The 19,691-nt window shown below is 47.4% G+C and overlaps 1 protein-coding gene across 2 annotated transcripts in view; it reads left to right on the top strand.

Annotated features, from left to right (window-relative positions):
• Window positions 1–19,691, top strand: part of MDGA1 (MAM domain containing glycosylphosphatidylinositol anchor 1) — a 141,033-nt gene that overhangs the window by 49,242 nt on the left and 72,100 nt on the right. For both annotated transcript variants that reach the window (XM_035321656.1, XM_035321657.1), the window contains exons 4-8: window positions 2,835–3,031; window positions 5,766–5,898; window positions 9,959–10,228; window positions 10,627–10,956; window positions 13,893–14,186. In XM_035321656.1, coding sequence (XP_035177547.1) covers window positions 2,835–3,031; window positions 5,766–5,898; window positions 9,959–10,228; window positions 10,627–10,956; window positions 13,893–14,186 — 1,224 coding nt within the window. The remainder of the gene's footprint in view (window positions 1–2,834; window positions 3,032–5,765; window positions 5,899–9,958; window positions 10,229–10,626; window positions 10,957–13,892; window positions 14,187–19,691) is intronic.

The following is a 19,691-nucleotide window of genomic DNA, read 5'->3' as shown; positions in this document are numbered from 1 at the left end:
TTTACTTCTGGAGTGCAGACTGGAGCTAGAGTGATGTAGCATCCCGTGGTCCCTCGTGCAGCTCTGACCTGTAGAACTATGGGGCTAATGCGGTGGCCAAGGGCTTTCTCATACTAACATCTACTCTGCAGATGGACTTGGTAACACACCTCTGTTCTGCTCACTTGGATTTTGGGGAGGAGAGTCTATTTTCTGATGGTATTTGCAGTAAGTACAAGGGAACACATAGGAACAGTCACAGTTTTTGTTGAACGCTCACCCAGGCAACCTTCATCTGAATGAACCAGAATCCGAAAACAAAACCCTCTTTTCCCTACATCCTGATTTGTCGTTAGAGGTAAGTAATCACTCTCATGTGGACCTTGGTGTCCTTGACAGCCAGTGCTAGTCCTCACTCATTCTTTCAGTATTAAACAGCCAGATTGTGTGGAGAGCATCATTGGTGCCAAGAGGATATCAATACAGAAGCACTAACCTGCATATCAAGTTATTCCTGTGCCCCAAACGTATGTTGAGTGAGGCTTTAAAGTATTGGCTAGGCACTGACAGAGAGACAGCTGTTGTGTGGAGTATTTCCATTTGGGAAAGAGGGTAGGGAAAGCGAAAGAAAGAATGGATGTTTACAAGCTTATATTGCGCATGAAACATCCCATGTGATCATCTCCATGAGCAGCCTTGGGCCAAATTTATCATTTGTGCAGCTCACTGACATCAGTGGCGTCTCACGTACATCAAGGACATGTATACCATCGTAGGTCTTATTTTAGCTTTTCTCAGGAGGACTAGGCTTAGAGCTGACTGCTATTAAAGAAGGCTGAAAGATTTGAAGGGGGAAAGGTTTAGCAGGAAAAAGGAAGATATTTTCTGTGTGAGGAGTAGCTGGGAGTCAGCAGAACTGAATGGAGAGTATCTTCTTTGATGGGTAAGGGAAGTGTTTTGCCTTGCATCCTGCTGAGAAATGGGGCCTCAGAGGGATGATAGCTACAGACTTGCTCATATAAGGTGTGAACAAATAAAGGGGGATTAAGGAATAAAGAAGGGGCAAAGAGGAAAGACTGTGTCCAAAGACCTGGTCCAAGAGAATTTGATGTAAAATTGAGAAATTCAGTCATCTTATGGACACACAGAGAGAGCGCTTTATGGAGAGGGGCCATTTTTTTCCACCTTTGTATGTTTTGTACATTTTTTTCCTATTTTTTTTTTCCTCCTTTCTTGTTGACATTCAGTTAACAGCTCTTCTCGTCTCTCTGAGTCTGAGCTATGGTATGGTCAAGCCAACAAATCTTGAGTCCCATTACAAGTGCTGTCTACCAAGCATACAGCTCATTAAAATATGCAAATCCACCACTTAACACTTGTGATTCAGCACAGAACATACGTTATTTGGATGACACGTTAACAGGAACTCATCCCTGCTCCCCCACTTCCTTCCTGGGAGCCAGACTTCCAAACTTGTAAATCTCTAGAATAAAATATCTTGAAAATTAGGTGACGTGAGAGAGCTGGAGGTGATAGGCACGTGTCTTCATCCTCTCTGCTATCGTGTACTGAAGAGAGTGCTGGCAGCACAAGGGCATACTGGATGCATGTGCCTCAGTTTTCTTGCAGTTGAAGATGGGGTCATAAGGCTGCTGAAAGCACAGAATTGCTTCACTGAGCTTAACAGACACTTTATAAGACATGTTTAAGGGCATGGGGGCAGATTTCACTTTTAGAGCGCTAGCTGCATCCATCTTGCCAAATGGGATCTTTACATTTAACCCTAATCAATCTCAAAGTGGTTCTGGAAGGAGGAATATCGACCTCCTCTGAGGTTCTGCCTGTGTTTCCTTGATGTTCCAGCAGTGGTGTCTGGTGCAAAAGCCCCAGAAAAATGATCCCCTTTTAAGCAGGAGGGCAGTCCCCGGGGAGCAATGTGCCCTGGGTAGAGGTAGAAAGTATGTTCCCTGCAGAGATATTGCCTGTCTCCTTGCAAGTGAAGTTATTGATAACCATTGATCTGATCACAAGGGCCAGTGTCTGGTGCAGGTATGGCGAAGGAAGGTTTAGAAGGAGTGTTTTCTGTAAAGGGAGAAAGGAATCTGATCAGTTTAGGGGTGGGTGATAGGGATGTACTGAGTAGAAGCTGCTGAAGATGGAGAGTCAGTGCAGATCTTGGAGAGGGGAAAATACAGAGAGGATGCTTTAATAGGAAAAGCAAGGGAAATTGTGCATTCCTGTCACTGTGTTTTGCATCTCATGTTCCCGAGGCACCCCACCAGACTTGCTCCTATCTAGGACCTTGATCTTGTCCTTATTTCTACTCTCACCCCTTGACTTTAACGTTTGTCATGACTTGTGTTGGCATCTCACAGGCATGGGCTTAGCCCCGTGATTTCAGGAGAGCACTGAGAAGTGCAAAGTGAGAGCAGAGGAAATGAGGATAGAGTAGAGTTACTGGGGATCCTTCTGGACATCATTGAAGTAGAGAATGGTGATTTTGGGTGTGGGATGTCTCTGAGGAGGGTGATGCAGCCCATTTGTCAGAGAGGTGTGTGGCAGGCAGCCAGTTTACTGGAGGGATCACATGGGATCTGCAAACCAGAGGGTGCTTTCTATTCTCTGAATGTTGTGTGGTGAGCGGGAGAATTTTGGCTACTCCTGTCTGTTCCCTTTGGATATTGTTTGTGTTACCTGCCCTCAGATCAGCAAAGAACTCAGCAGGTGTCCTTGGCCAAATGTGTGGGAGCTTCCCCTCTCCCCTCTGGCCCCTGGAGCTTCATCCACTCTGCAAGCTGTACAGGCAGACCAATCTTCACTAACAACTGCTGCGGCCCTCCTTGCCTTCCTTCCAGATCTAGATGAACCTGTCCTCACCGTTCACCAGACCATCAGCGATGTACGTGGCAGCTTCTACCAGGAGAAGACTGTCTTCCTCCGTTGCACTGTCAACTCCAACCCGCCAGCTCGCTTCATATGGAAACGGGGAGCTGAGACGCTTTCCCACAGTCAGGACAATGGCGTGGACATCTATGAACCCCTTTACACACAGGTGAAAAAAATCAAACCTCCACCAGCTTGTGATGAGCATCGTGGTGTGCTATAGTGCCCTCTGCAGTGGATGGTGTTTCTCTCTGGGTATGGGTTGTTATGCTGGGGAGAGGGTGGTGGGCGTTGGAAGGAGCACTAGATCCAGAAGCTCTGGTGGTACCTTTCTTTGTATGCAGGTTCTCAGGGGGAAAGAGAAGCAGAGCAGCAGGAGGGAGCATGACAGCCTAGAAGTCCCTGGCTTGCCATCCCTTCCCCTTTTGGCACGTCCCCTGAGAGCAGACCACAGTTTCCCTAATGAATTTATATGACTGTTGGATAGCTGAGACTGTTCTCCAAGAAAAAAAAAAAAAAAGTCTCAAAGTCTCCTCTTCATCTCAGTGCCATTCTTTACTTAATCAAGCACCCAAGCTCCATAAACAAGGGAAAGTGCTTCATATTTAGCAGTGTGAGCCCATGTCATGTCAGGAATTGCTGTGAGCTCACAGGAAAATGATGAAGAATTTTTCCTAATGGCAACAAGCAACAGAGGCAGCCACACTGCCTGGGCATTTTCTGACTGTCGTCCTGTGGCAACATCCTCTCTGCTTCCCCTGCTCACCTGTGCTGGACTTGACCCTGCGCAGCTGTGTTACCCCTCTGAATGCCACTTCCTTCACAGTCGCTAGCCTGACAACGCAGTGAGTGATTGAAGGGATTTTTCTTTTGCCAGGGCACCTTGGGCATGTTATCGAAAGCCATGCTATAGCCCTGAGTATCCTTCAGATGTCAACCAGCCCTAGTGCTGAGACCACTAGGCAGCATGAGGAGGGGAGGGCAGCTCCCGAGGGTGCCCCTTTCATCCCACACACCGTTCTGCTCTCCAGTGCTCCCAAAGCTGGGCCATAAGCACACTGTGGCTGAGTTTGATTTCTGAGCAGTGCCCCAGGCAACTTTTCAGTTAATGCAGTCATGTTCATGTTTTATTGAAACGCATCATCTCTGCAGGTCGTGGAAATGGGCAGCCGAATGGAAACGTGTAGGGGGATTAGGACAGAGCACAGAGATCCTGGTTTGCAGCAGATTTGCAGAAATACTGTAGGATAGTGCTGCTCTTTGGACCCCAAGAGAGCTTTGTCTTGTCCAGTGCTATGTGGCATCCAAGCAGGACATCCCTGGCCTCAGAGGAAGCCACCATCCACCAGAAATTCACTGTGGTGCCTCATTAACATGTAAACGACCCCGCACCCTGCAGCTCCTGTCAGGCAATGCTCCTGCCACCATGGGTCATCCCCAGCTCTGGGGTGGGTGTTAGGACAGCCATGCTCACTCAGGCATGCCCTTAAGGTCCTCCTGCTTGTACCACTGTAAATCTGTGAGTTTGGGTTAAGAAGAGTTGAAGTTAGGCAAAGCATACCTCTACAGCACACCTGGGAGGGAAAACTGGAGCTCAAATTAGTTAAGTTTAACAAAGCAACCTTCATAGGGGTACTGTGGTCTGAGAGTCAGGCCAGAGAAATTGGTATCGCTGTCAGGTTTGGGTAGGCCTTCACAATAAAGGGGACGTGAAGACTTTGCTGTTCAAGCTTTTTAAAAGTTATTTACCCTGAAGGTTTATACACATTTACCCAACATTTACTAATCAATAAAATGGATACGTATGATTGTGTAAGTCACCAGCTGACACGCACATTGTAAATGCCATCGTTTGTGTGGTGTAGCAACAAATCTCAGGGGACAGGCCTTCCATGGGGTTATTGGTCTCCTAGGTATTTATCTTTCTAATTTACTCAGTTCAGATCCTTGTTCTCTGCATATTAGCATGCCTGAGCTCATCGCCCAGTCCCTTGAGGTTGTCTCAAGAGGATTTGTCGTGCTGACACCTTCTCACATTTACAGGCAATCACGGAATGGTTTCTCCAAAAGAGATTTAGACAAACACAAGGAGAACAGCAGCGACATGCTGTCGTGGGAAGACATATGAGTTGCAGGGTGTGCAAACCACAGGATGCATCTCTGAGCTTTCCGCATTCCATAAATAAAAATTTACAGAACACATCTATTGTTAATTTAACAACTTTATTCTGTTTCTACAACGTGCCAGTAACTGATGGAGTGCTAGCGAGTGATTTTTGTGTTTGTATGTTTGTTACCATAGTATGAGAAAAGGCTATCAAAGTCAGTGCAGACACTCTGGATTTATGCCAGCATAAATGAGATTAGAATCTGGAGAAAGGAGATCAGAAATGTTGGGGGGTGGGGGGGCTATTTGAAATTTTTTTTTTAATTACCTTTTTTTTTCCCTCCATTCCTTTTTTTTTTTTTTGAGATTAACTGCTAAATATGTCATATTTAGGGCAGCATATGCTCTGGTTTACTTTGATTTTGTAATATTGAGACCCCACTGACTTCATTTGAGCTCCTACAGACATCTCGGCATGAGATCAGGGCCTGTTCTTGGACGTTCAAGGCTTTTCGAGTTCCGCGAGATGAGTCTGACAGCAGTTGACAAGAAATTATGCCTAGACCCATTCAGCGCTGCTTTCAGGTTATATGACAGTTGTTTGCTGGGTGTTTTGAGAAATCCTGGAGGTGGAGCTATTAGTGCAAACCCTTTGTGTCTCCTTTGTATAGAGCTAGAAGGGCTTGGAACCTCCCTGGGGTTTCAACGGTTGCTGCTGGTAGTCTTTGGGCCAGGTGATGGACTTGCAATGATGTACACTCGTGTCTTTCACTTTCTCTTTCCTCCCAACTCCCAGGGTGAAACCAAAGTCCTGAAGCTGAAGAACCTGAGGCCCCAGGACTACGCCAGCTACACGTGCCAGGTGTCCGTCCGCAATGTCTGCAGTATCCCTGACAAGTCCATCACCTTCCAGCTCACAAATACCACAGGTAATGTAACCGCCTGCTGAGCAGCCATTGCCTCTCCAGGCCTACAGCGATGAGAGGACTACCTCGAGTTCACACGTGGGGCTGCTAGTGTTGTAAATCCTTAATGCAGAAGTTTTGTGGCCAGGAATACTTCAATTTCCTCTAGCTGGTGCCTTGGCCAGGCCTGCTGTGTGATCATTGAAGCAGACTACCTGTAGGTGTTGAAGTACAACGTAGTTTTTAATCCAGATGCTGTTTTATTTATTTATAATTCTAAGTGACTTTAAAAATAGATTTGATACAGTCTGGAGCAGGGCAGATGCTGCAGAAGTCCTTACAAATAATTCATTCACGTGTGATTCTGGCCTGGTTTGCAAGGCTGCGCTCAGAGCGCCTCCCAGCCCAGGGGTCCTGCTGGTGCCAATGTTTCTGGAAAGCAAATATCTCCATTGCCTTCCCAATAATTAAATCCTGCAACTACACACATGCTGATATCCATGCTGGCAGTGCCCGAGTGTGCCTCCAGTTGCAAATGAAATCAATTTGGTGCCTATTGCTTGACTTGCAATAACCCACCGATAGCCAAAATCACATACCAAACACTTGCAAGGACCTGACTGCAAACTGTCCACTTAACGTGAAAAAAAAAAATAAATAAATAAAGCATGACGAAGTCCCCACATATGTCAAATATTTTCAAATAGTAAGTAAATGTCAGGAAATCGCTTCCGGCTCTGGGGTATTCCATGATCAGAAAGAAAGGCAATGTAGTTGTTTGAATTACTCACCTCTCTCTAATGTAGCACAAAGCAGTTTGTATCCCTGGTGTCATCTTTGTGCAGTGGAAACAGAACTCTTTTGATGTTGCCAACTGTTGATGGGATATTGTTGATACTGTATAAATTATGTTTATTGATCTGACTGAGCCCAGGGTGCTGAACAATAGTTGCTTCATTTTATGTGGAAAGAAGAAAAATAATAAGCTTAAGAAAGTGAAATATAGCTAATGTTGGAAAAAAAAATCTTCCTGTGGTAAGATCCCTGTGAACACATCTCAGGCAACTCACTTCACTGTCTGAGTTTCTCTCAGTAGGAGACTGTAGAGAATGCAGGAATATTCCCTTTAAAAACTTATGCTTGAGGTCTAGAAAGGGATCTCAGGCAGCTGCTCTTTCTTGGTGTGGCTTTACATTTGAAGAATTAAAAAAATAAAAATAAAAAATAAAAAATCTCTCCATGCCCTGTTCCCCCTGCCAGCCCAAGCACGTGGAAAGTATCCTTCATTTTAGTCCAATCCCTGTACTGAGTGAACAGGGAAAATGTATTTTCAAGTTGTTGCCAGATCAGAAACCAGCATATGGCTGAATTCACACCAGCTTCTTAGGGTACTTAGCAAAGCTCTGAACCTGGCCCATGTAGCACATACATCTAGTTCTTCTTTCATGTTATTTAGCTGTAAATGCATATTTATACACAGTTACAGTGGAGCCTGACACCACAAGCTCAAAGGGACTATGGAAAATGTGTTCCTAGCAAATTGTATTAAAAGCTACCCACGAAAATGAAGCTGGCGATGCACAGAAAGGAGGGCTTGTGTTAAATAACCAGGAGCATATTTAACATGAAATATTATCTGGCTCACTTGCCCTGTAGGTAGTGTTGTGCATAGACAAGAAAATATTTAAAGAAAAATCTTAATTCTCTCCTTTTTTTTTTTGTTTGTTTGCATAGATTTCTTCTTTGCCTTTTGTGCTCATGCATTAGCAACCTCCATAGCCTTGGCTGTGCCCAGCATGCTGAGTAGCTTCGCTCAGGATGCCTTTGCCTTTGTAACTGAGGAGGGCCCAAGGGGCACCAAGGTGCATGGAAATTGATCTCTTAAATATTTATAGACCCAGCTGCGATGGACGTTGAGAGGAGCCGGTGGGTTGTGGCATGTCAGGCCAAGGGAATCTGCTCCTCCCAGTTTGTTTGCTCTTCCTTAGGTGGCTCACTTGAACTCCTCTGGCAGGGGCCTTTGGACAGACCACAGTCTCCAGCGTGGAGATGTGCTTCTTCCCAGCTCGGTGTCAGCAGATTGGCCCTTGCAGCAGGCAACCAGTTCTCAGCCTGAAGCCTTGGTGGGAAGGAGGCTTTCCCTGCTCCTGCTCTGTCCCGCTGCCCTTGTGTGGCTCTGGAGCAGCAGGTTGGGACCCGCAGAACTGCGGGGCTGGCTCAGCACCGAGCTGTCATCGCCTGCTCCGACAAGGCTGGGCTGATGTTTTCCCCTTCCTTGATTTCTGCAAAATTAAGCAGCCCAGCTGGTTAATTTTCCTGCAGTTTTACTGCAGCAAATTGGACTTCAAAGGGAATTGAAAGCGACTCTTTGTTTCTAATGGTCCCCTTGCTTCTCGGCAGACTCCGCCAGCAGGTTTTCTGAGCCAAGAACAAAAGGAATTGCCACAGGTTACAAATAAATGAGATTCATCTCCTGCATAACAATGTCTGAGGCATGTTAACCTCTATCTGCTGACAGGAGTGGGAGTGGGAGCCTGTGCAGGCTGCCACAGCCAGGGCTCCGTTTTGGGACACGCTCTGGGAGCTTGCTGCCTCAAGCCGAGCGGGTGGCTGCTTTGCAGTTTGCCTGCCTCTCCTCTTGCATGTACACGCAGCCTGCCCTGAGGCAGTGCTTGCCCAACCTGTCACTTCTTTTCCATTTTGCCTTGCCCAGAATGTGTCACTGCTCAGCAAGATGAGTGTTGGTCAGATATGTGCACATCAAACAACACAAGATCCTGAAATCTTAACCAAAGTCTGCAGGAACTCTGGTTCTTGCTCACCAAGTCTGACATCCTCTCTCTCAACATAAGCTGGTCTCAGCCTTTCTATAGCTCTGAAGGGGATGTGAGGATGTCCCCAGGCAAGATGCTGCATCTATCAGCTTGTCTGTGCCTTTATCTGAGACTCGTTCAGCATCAGAGGGCAGGAGCAGCTCTTGGTATGAGCTCCCTTTAGCCACAGAAAAGCGTCCTGCCCAACCACAGACTGTTGAGCTGCATCCCTGGGCTTCACCACGTCTCAAGAAACTAACCGGCACCCAGAAAGGGAGCACAAATCTTTGTGTTGCTGCTTAGTGAGCATTAAACTTCGGACACTGTTTCCGAGAGTCCAGCAGAGAAGCCTGTTAAAGGCTCTATGTTCAGGCCATGGTCTCTCTGAATTCAAGGGCTACAACCACAGGCCCCAAAACAGCCAGTGCAGGTGGCAGAGGAGTTGCCTTCATCTGTAGGCACAAGCTGGCTACTTCTGGCACAAATAGCACATGCCACGGCCGGGGTGAGGACACTGGGTTTGGTGCACCAAAACAATATTCCAGCATAAAGGTAGTTGTGCAGATAAATTATGGTGTGGGTACTGAGCGGAGAGAATTCCTTGCCTTGTTTGTACGGGCTATAATTCAGAGATCCAACACCAATCCAGCACAGCTCATTAACACAGGGTCTGGGGAGAGGAGAGGCAGAAATAATGATGCTGTTAAATCAGGCTTCATGAATATGGAACAATGTCTTATTTTGCATTATTATGGCTGTTACTTAAAACATACTCCCCGCCTTTGTGCTAGGGACCGATACTTTCTCAGCGCTGTCTGGATGGAGCAAGAGATGATGCTGACAAGGGCTTTAAAAGGCTTGTCATGGGATGAAATGGAGAATACAAAGGGATGGTTTTTTTTGGATCAGTTCATGGAGGAAGATGTAGTGAGAAGGGTGCAGAAATAAAATAAGCCAAAGCCACGTACTAGGTTATTCAAAGGGAAGGTTGTCTAGACATTTTGAATTGTTCCCAGTTGTTCAGCTGTGCATGAAAGAGCATCCCTGGGACTTGGTCTATAGTACACAGGTCTATAGAAGTATTTGACACCTGTGGAGTGGGTGTGGAGTTTCTCTTCATGGTCTGTTATGGTGCAGACAGGTTCTGGTCCTCTGTGTCAGGCTCTTAGGCTGAAGGCTTTGATGAACAAATCCCAGGAAGTATGAAGGTGTGCAGGGGTGAGTGGGTGGGTCCTTTTCAAGCTCAGCAGTGTCTCTTGGTACTCCTGCAGCCCCACCTGCTCTGAAACTGTCGGTCAATGAGACGTTGGTGGTCAACCCCGGTGACAACATCACTATGCAGTGTTCTCTGACCGGCGGTGACCCACAGCCAGAGGTGGTTTGGTCTCACTCTCCCGGCCCAATGCCTCCCAGCAGCCTCGTGCAAGGAGGCAACCTCACCATCTGGAGGATCCGTGTAGAGGACTCAGGCTACTACAACTGCACAGCCGTCAACAACGTGGGGAACCCAGCCAAGAAGACAGTGAACCTGCTGGTGCGGTGTAAGTTGCTCTCTTTCTTGTAGCATGGGTTTTCTGGGTGAGGGGGCCAGACTTGCGTTTCTCCTGACTGTTCTCATACAGCTGAGGGTGAATGTGGTGCTTAGCAGAGATTAGTATTCTGGAGAAGCTGTCATGCAATCTTCTCTGCTCCCTGGTTAGCAGCTGTGCTAGTGCTGCTTGTAGCCTCATCCCAGGCTCTAATACTGTCCTGGGCTAGAAGTGACCCCAGCCTGCCAGGTGTGAGCCCTGGGAATCTCTTGCATGAGCATAGCTGGGAAAAGTCTCAGGACAAGTTTTGCACAGAGATGTTGCCCTCCAAAACAAAAAAGGGCTGTTATCTTGTGCCATGTGAGACACTTCGCTCTCCCTAAATAGTTTTGCACCTGTGTTCATCCCAGCCATGAAGAATGCCACGTTCCAAATCACCCCTGATGTGATCAAAGAGAGTGAGACCATCCAGTTAGGGCAGGACTTGAAACTCTCATGCCACGTGGATGCTGTCCCCCAGGAGAAGGTTGTCTACTCCTGGTACAAGAATGGGAAGCCAGCCAGGTTCTCAGACCGGTTGCTCATCACCAGGAATGACCCCGAGCTCCCACCTGTGACCTGCAGCTTGGAGATTATTGACCTGAGGTTCAGTGACTACGGCACCTACCTGTGTGTGGCCACCTTCCAGGGAGCACCCATTCCTGACCTCAGCGTGGAGGTGAACATCTCCTCAGAGACAGGTGAGCCTCTCTGTGGCAGCTGGGGACGCTGGGGGAGCTGTTGGCATCACCAGCTGTCCCCCAGCCCCATCCCACAAGTCTAGAGTGTGACTGCTCAAAGAAGCCACCAAATTCTGAAGGAAGAAAGTGGAGGTGGTATTTCAGTAAATTTCAAAGGTCCTTTTGCTTAGAAGGGAATAAAAGAGAAATAAAGCTATCTGCTTTCTTTGTCATTGCTTATGAGGAATATCCTGTTTTTCAGAACCGTGGCCAGAAGACTGGTAACATCAGTCGTAGCAAATTCTGTGAAGAACTTTAATGTTCACTGGATTGCACTGTCAGTCTGTCTTGGGCACTCTCTGCAGAAGTCCATATGTTATAAATGCCTCCTCCTTGTAAATCGAGGGTCAAAACTTAGTGAGGACAGCACTAAGCTATAGGTGTGTTTGTGAGTTACTGTGGGAACTAAAATTCAGGGTCTTAGGGCTGTCTTTTGGCTTCTGGAGAAGTTGGTGGGTCCAGCTCTGCCCTCTAATACATCCATGTCACTGTGAGGACGTGGCACAAAGCAGCATCAGGCTAATTATCTGGTAAGGGCTCCTGGGGGCAATGAGTTGCCCATGGAGTTCGTCCTGAACATTCATGGGAATTTTGGCCTCAGTCCTTGGTTGTGCTGAAACCCTTAGTCAGGCTGGTGCCAGCGCTGTAACTGGACTTGGATCACTTCAGTACCCCAGCAGAAAGTGCTGTTGTACTGCTTTTGAGGTTTCAGGACCCCCGTCTCTCAGCAGAAACGCTGGGACCAGTCTGTTCCCAACGGGACTGCACCCACATTCAGCAGCAGCCCAGGGACTGCACCACGGACCTGATAAATGTCATTGGTGGTGCTTCCTCTGCTAGCAACCCCTCAGTCCTGGTGCAAAGCCAGGCGTCCCAACCTCCTGTGGTTGCTGCCGCTGGGAGCAACCCTTTTTGCCCAAGATCACTAGATGGCAGAGTGCAGTTGTGTTTAAGACTCTTAGGGGAGGAGGCAGCAACGGGCTGGGAGCCCCTGGATGATCCCACCAAAGAGCTGGGCAGGGTCTCCAGTGCAGGTCTTGGCCCGGGAGCCAGCTGGCCACTGGCACTGGCAGCTGCTCTGAGCTCTGGCCCTTCTGGTGGAAGGTGAGACCCACATGCTCACATGGGTGCTGCTGCTGGAGGGGGGGCATTTTAAAGCCTCCCTTCAGCAATCTGGTCCAGCAGAGCTACTTTGTGGCCAAGGGAGTGAATACCATCAGCCCTGCTGGAGCAGCTCTCCATGCAGCATGTGCAGCAGCTGAAGCTGCCCAGATCCCGGCACCCCCTCCAGCGGTCACAGAGCCACTTCCAGCACACGGCTCTTGAATAGAAACCCAGTGGATTTTCTCCAGAGCGCAGGATAAGTGCTGGAGGGCAGCAGTGGCAGCTTCATGTTTCCCCATCAAGCAAAGCCTGTGCTCACCAAGGTGGCAGCTTCCACTGAGTGCCTCTGAGGAGACAGCTTTAATTAAAAATAAAATAAAATAAAATTCCAAATACAATTTACAGCTTTTCCCCATGGAGAAAATTGTCTCTCGCCAGGTAAACGGCTGCTGGCGGTGTCGGCACCGAGAGCGCTGTCATCCGTGGCGCTGCTCAGGACAGGGAGTGATGAGGTTCCCCAGCCCATGGGAGACTTGCAAATTGAAAATGTGGCCTCCCTGTTGCACAGGGAGGTCACTGCTGCGGGAAACGGGGCTGGAGCCATCCTAAATCTCCTCTAAAGCTGCTGTGGGCTGTAGCATGTGCAATTACTGTAGCACCATCTCCTTTGCTGCAGCTGAATTGAGCTAATACAGCTTGTTACGGCCTCTGTAGCCCTTAACTTTTCTTTAAATGGAAATGAAGTACGTAGCCCTCGTGGTTATGGAAGTGTCAGTCCAAGTGTTGCCACTGTCAGCTTGAAGGGCTGAAAGAAGAGCTTTCAGAAAACGATTGCTTCCATATTTACCTTAGCTGAACTCTTAATTCTAAAGCCTAATACAAATAAAATGTCAACATTACCTGGTTTCTGCCATGAACTTCCCCTTCCTGGGCTCTTGGTGGACATGAGGACATGAACAGGAAACTTCCCACTGAAACCTCTGCTCCTTTTAGCTGCAGTCCTAGGGTTGTGATTTTGTTGTTGTTGTTTGTTTGTTGGTTTTTAGCTTTGTTTATTAGCAAAGTTTTGTCTGAGAACTGATAGCTTGGTACTTCTTGAGTGTTACTGTGCCATCAGCTCTAGCCTCTGCTAGGCAGCAGTTCTTGCTCAGTGAGCTGTTCTCAGTCTGGCCTGGAAGGATGCACAGAAGTGAGGTTTACTGGGACCCCTCTCTCTGGTGTGAGCCCGAGGTAACCAGCACAATGTGCATCTCAGTGTAAAACATACAGGGATTATGGGTGACTGGCAAGGCAGGTTTGCGAAACACTAATCCTATAAATCTTGGCGTTGGTCTCACCTGTGCAAAAGGACTAGGTGCCTTGGAAGATACAACTTTTATTTCTGGGTCAAAAGTTTGCAGTTCAATTTGAGAAATTTACTGACCAGAAATGGAGACATGGATCAAAAAGGTTTTTGATTTTGGGTTTGTCAGTGCTAGCACTGCTGCTGGAGAGCATTTTTCATCCAGAGAAGTGGGAGCTAGGGGGATGTCCAAGTAAAGCTGGCACTTTCCATTGGTATAGGGGGCAATTCCTGGAGAAGCTCAGGATCTTCCTTGGTGTCCTGAAGCTTCAGGTCCTGTAGGATGATTTACATGGGAACTGTGTTCCAATAGGGGCTGCACTGGTATGACCAGAGTCAAGTTAAGCAGTTCTCAGGGCTGTTGGAGTGATGCTGACAGAGGCATCTCAAGAATGTTCCTCACATGCTGGAAACAAAGTATAAAACCATTCCCTTGTTATCTCCCTTCTAGTGCCGCCAACCATCAGTGTCCCCAAAGGTCAGTCCACCATCACCGTCCGGGAGGGCTCCAGGGCTGAGCTGCAGTGCGAGGTGCGAGGGAAGCCCAAGCCACCCATCATCTGGTCCCGGGTAGATAAGGAAACCCCCATGCCTTCAGGGACAATGACGGCGGAGACATATGATGGGAAGCTGCGCCTGGAGAGTGTGAGCCGAGAGATGAGTGGGACCTATAAGTGTCAGACAGCCAGGTACAATGGCTTTAACATCAGACCCCGGGAAGCCCTGGTGCAGCTCAACGTGCAGTGTGAGTATAACCATACAGTCCCGGGGTGCCGGTCTGAATGCCTTTGTGTGTGTAAGCACGTGGGCTAAGCATCTCTGACACACTGTGCAGCTTTCAGGCAGGGCTGACCTTTCTTACTGGGCTGAGCCAACACGTCTCTTTTGTCTGGGGACCTCTGAGCAGTTTGTATTTAATTGGCCTGGCTGCAGAAGGCAGGGGCAGGATGCTGTACGGGTGGTGTGATGCAAGTGGAAGGGGGGAAGGGTGTTGTGTGTGTTCGTACACGATGCTTCCCATTTCCCTACCAGTAGATGACCTCAAAACAGCAGCTCTGCAGGGGGTGCATTTGTGTGCGTAACATACGTGCAAAATATCTTCAGGGCATGTTAATAAGGCTGTGAAGTCAAGCACTCAAAAGACAGCAAATGAATGTCAATGGCACCCTTCTACCTCATACCTGTGCAGCTTAGTTCCTGCAGCTGTCACTTCTGGACAGGCCTGAACCATTTTGCCAAAAAAGCAGCGGTAGGCAGACCCTACTATGGACTGCATAATCCCCGTTGCCATGCAGTAAAGCTGTAAGCAACAGAAAAATGATTCTTAGCATGTGGTGTATTGAGTGATTTCGGTGCTGGGTGACATTCACAGCTCCACTTGGCAGTGATATCTGTGCATAAAGGTGAGTGTGGAGGGAGGGATGCTGCTGGTGTCCTCATTGGGTGACTGCATCCTTTCCCTACAGCAGTTCCTACCTCCAGGTAAAGGAGTGCTCCTGCAGTGCTGAGGTCTGTTTTGACATGCTGGGGGTAGGCAGAAGGAGAGGGTCTATGTTATCTCCTTCAAGATTTTGCATCAGGATGAAGGCAGCGGGGTTAAATGCCTCAATCTGGAAGGAGCAGTGACTGCAGGAACAGCCCTCCCTTGAAGACCTCATCCTGTTGGGATGGCAGGATGTCTGAAATCCCCTGAGCAACGTGGATTTGGCAGGTGTGGGATGTTAGGGAGCAGGTTAATTTGCACCCAGGCATGCTGTCTCTGGGCTGTGACTGCAGAGCATCCACGCACAGCGCAGCACAGCAGCACTCATTAGACATGCTGCCACACTCCTCCCTGGCTTGATCCCTGGGGAGAGAAGAAGCAAGACCGGAGCAGATGACCTGTCTGCAGCCAAGCAGGCACACTGCTGGCTGATGCAAGCTGGTGGGAGCGCAGCAGTAACAAAGATGTGCCAGATCCTACAAGCACTTTGCATATTGAAAGAACCCCCTTTTAAAACGATCAGTCTGTCCATTTGGGAGCATGTCAGCAGCTGAATTGCAGCACAGGGACAGAGAAATTTGTGCGGATTTCTGTGAAGTTAAGCATGGAAGCTTCCCCTAAGCAGGGTGGACATGGGTGTCTTGGTTTAAGCTATTTTGGGAGGCAGGCTGGGACAGGCACATGGCAAGAAGGGTGACTCTTTCACCCCACAAGCTGATGGGAGATGCAACAAAATCTCACTCTGGAGCAAAGAACCATCAGACCTGCTGGTGTCCTCAGTTCAGAGGTGGTGTTTGAAGGCGGTGTGGTCCCCCCTGCCTGTCTTTTCCCTTGCAGAGGGAGGGGAAATGCCCAGCCTGGACTTTATCCAGTCTTGCTAGGTAGTCTGGAGGGGAATCACAGCAACTCAATGAATTCCTCCTATTGCTCTTCCCAAGGCCAACCAACGCTTTGTTGTGATCTAGCCCAGGTAACAGTGGCATGAAATACAAACTCTGGAGCAAGAAAGTAGGGCAAGAATCACCCCCATCCCCTTTATATCCCGTTCCCCTCCCCTAAAAAAGAGCCAACAACAAAGAGCATATCCCTGCTTGTGCCTCTCCTCCTTGTTCATGCAGCTGGAAGGTCCTGGGTGCGGCGGCGGGGACCGCGGTGGTTAATTGAAACGCTGCTCTGCAGCGTGGGGAGCTCATTAGTCTGCTCGCTTGCTCTGGAATTCTCATCTTGTCGGAAATGGGGATCGTGTGGCTTCTGCAGCCTCCGTGATGAGCGCTTCCCACCGGAGAGCCTGCTCGGGTGACGCGCATCCATGCGGCCGCGTGCGTGTGTGTGTGTGCATGCAGACGTGCCTCCATGTGTGCCTGCATGAGCTCCCTTTGAAGCAGCTCGCTCAAGGGAAGAGCGAATTCTGGGTGATAATGTGGCTGTTTCTCTGATTTGCTCCAAAGCTAAAGTTGCAAAATCAATACAGAAGATCTGATTAGATGTCAGAACCTGATTCTATGTTTCTTTTTTCTTTTCTTTTTCTCCCCTCACCCTCATGCATATAGTTCCGTGCTGTAGCAAACTAGCCCACAAATAGGCTTTGCCAACTGCACTGCAGTATTGGAAAGAGAGAGAACAAGAAGACAAAAAGAACAAGTCATCTGTCACTCCCCCCACCCAAGGAAAAAAAAAAAAAAAAAAGTGTTATTTATTTATTTATTTTGCAAGCAGAAAAACTTGTTCTTTTATCTTATAGGCAGTAATTTTCTATCATCAGCTCTCTGACAGGCTGCATGGTCTGTTCCCTCGACTTCTTGGTCTGAACTGTAGGGGTTTGGAAGATAAATAAGTTCGTGAAAGTCCTTGCAGCCTCATAGCTCTGTGGTTAGGGTAAAGAAATGTTATATACTGGTTAGAGCGAGACATTGGGCTTGTCGGAACTCCTGGGAACCTAGCTGCCACACAGAACGACAATTTCTTGTCTTTTCTTATATCTTTAAAGCAGGAATAAAACTGATCTGTCTCTTTGAGGATTTGTGAGGCATAATAAACACAGCACTTTGAAATCTTGGAATAAAAATAGCCATGGAAGGGCAAAGTACTGTTGTTAATAATATTGATGCTATTGCTAATGCTGTTGTCAAGCCTTTTTTTCAGGATTAGGTACTCACTCAAGAAAATCCCAGCAGCAAAGTGAATCTTCTGCAGAGGTGGGTTTAAAATCAGGACTGGGTCACCCTGTGTAGATGAGATCAGCATAAGGTTGTAAAACTCATGCTGGGCTTGAGAATGTATGGTGTTCTGTGTGTTTTGGTTTACAAAGTGTCACTTGAGCCAGTATGTATGAAAAGAGGAAAGAAAAAAAGGATGTGTGTAGATCAGTGAAAAGGATGCTACCTGGATGCAAATTTAGCAAGTACATAATAGCAATTTTAAAAAAAAAAAAAAATAATGATCACTGTATCCTGAAAGCCTGTCTAAAATAGCATTTCCATGAATTACAAAGAACAGGAGTAACTCTCAAATTTAGCCTTTGCAATAACTCGCCTTTGAGATGACTATCTATCTTATCATGGTGATGTTACATTTGCTTTCTTGGAGCCTCATATAACTGTGTGGTATAAATTTCAGTCACAGTAGGTTGCCCTGTATACATGAATGATACTGTGTCAGTCTTGAAGGTTTGTCAGCCCTGATCATGTCATAAACTGGTAGACAGCTCTGTCAAAGTCCAGCTCAACTCTACCCTCCTCATCACACCTAATCCTTGATGCATTGCCTCCAATATTTTCCCTCTGGTCTGTTTATCCTCACAGCACTTGCTACTTATCTCCAGCCCTTGCTTGAGGGGAGGCTATCGAACACCTGAATAGGTTCTCTCTCTTTGGCTAAACACCAAAAACTGATAGCAGAGCACCCATCTCCTTTATTGAGAGATATACTTAGTCCACCAAATTCTGTTTACTGGATAAGCAGACTTTTGCTGGTGCCATTCTTGTCTTTGGCAGAAGTCTTGATATCTCTAAGTGCTCAGAGAAAGAACGGAAGAGGAAGAAGGAAATATTGACGTAGAGTTGACCTTGTTTTGGGTAGTCCAGTCTGAAAGCTGATGCTGTTTTTCATCTTTGGGTCACACTACAGGTGACATCTTGGCAGGAAGAAAGACTAGAAAATGAATAACATGGCCTGAGAGCTTGGCCCCTTCTGGATTCATAATCACCTGGGATTGATCTCCAAAGAATTAGGTTTACTGCCCTTAGGTTGAGTTTTGTCACACTCAGCAGCAGGTGGATTATTGTGTTTAACTTCAGCATAAGGAATGTTAGGTGCAATCAGGAAAGTAGACTGATATTTTTCTTTTGGAAGGGCAGCTATCGCAGATAACAGGACTTCAGGAGGCATGGATAGTCCTAGGCATAGGAATGGCCACAGGGCCAGTGACGAGAAAGTCTGGCTTTGCCCCTACCTGAAAGGCAGCCAGAATATGTCCTGGTGAGGCATCTGTTGCCCTTGTCACTTAAAGAAATGTTCAGCTATTCAAGGATTTGTTTTCCCATCTGGGCTCACATGCTGGCAAATGTTATTCTTGGTCACCCTATTGACTTATTCCTCTTTAAAACCCTCCTGAACCCATTGGCAGTGCTCAGACGGGCAATAGTCAGCATCAATTTCCCGTTATCTATGTAGCAAACAGAAGAGCAGAGAGGAGAGGAGGGAGTGATACTGTAAATAAGTAAGAAGCATCGCTGGATCCAAGCAACTGGAAACAGAAATGCATTAAACTGTTCCGATCAACTGTTGAAGCCATTGCTCAGTGTTAGCGCTCTTTGCAGGTGTCCTACCCCCTCTGAAACAGAAGCGTGGATATTAACTGCTCTGTTAAAAGTGCTCTTGAGACATGCTCCTGGCTTGGAGATCGTTCTTCAGAGTGGTTAGGATGGGACTTCTGGCTCCTGAGAGCTCCCTGCAGCTCTCCCTGCTTACGTGAAGGGAGTCTAAGAGAAATGAGATGTCCCTGGCCAGAGCTGACCCATATCTGTGACGGAGCTGGCTTACCAATCTTGCTGCTTGGCCATGTGAGCTGGAGTGTGGAGCCATCTGCTAAGAATTTTAGACTTGGCTGGATTCATTTGTGAGTACATTTATTAATAGTAGTTGTATTATTTTTTTATTATTATTTTCATCAGTGAAGTCTATTCTGACACCCTCCTCCATGCTGACAAGCGCAGTTCGGAAGCTAACTTATGGGCAGGAGGTGATTTTTCTGCCCTTAGAGTGGCTGGGTCTTTCCTGCCCTTCCACCCATACTCTAATATTGTTGCACTACATCCTGCAGGTCTTGCTCCCCAAAAAAGGTAACAGGGTAACTGTAGGCTCTCATACCTAACAGAGGTATGGAGATACCTCTGGAGTGCTCTGGGTAATATCAAGCCATCAAAGGCTTAAGAATTACCTGAGGTTCTGGCAAAGATGATTCTGCATTCAAAGTCATGGGCAAACTGTGCTTTCCGCAAATTCAGTGTTTGCAAATCTGGAGACCTTCATTAGGGAGAAGAAAATCATTTGCAGTCATGGACCTGACCTCAACCCAGCAGCCTGAACAGACAAAGCCTCTTGTCTGGTCCCACTCTGATGGAAATCCTCCCTGGTTCCCACCTAAGTTGTTGTGGTCTGTGTAACTAAGCCGAGATATACATCATTTCTGTGTTTCTATCAATGCATAGAAACCCCCTTGTTTCTATGAGAGCAGAGAGTTTTATTCTGGATTGTCAACACATTTTC

Source organism: Oxyura jamaicensis, chromosome 3, assembly GCF_011077185.1.
Source record: "Oxyura jamaicensis isolate SHBP4307 breed ruddy duck chromosome 3, BPBGC_Ojam_1.0, whole genome shotgun sequence".
Taxonomy (NCBI): domain Eukaryota; kingdom Metazoa; phylum Chordata; class Aves; order Anseriformes; family Anatidae; genus Oxyura; species Oxyura jamaicensis.
The sequence above is the reverse complement of the archived record's forward strand: the minus strand, read 5'-3'. Positions and strand labels throughout refer to the sequence as shown.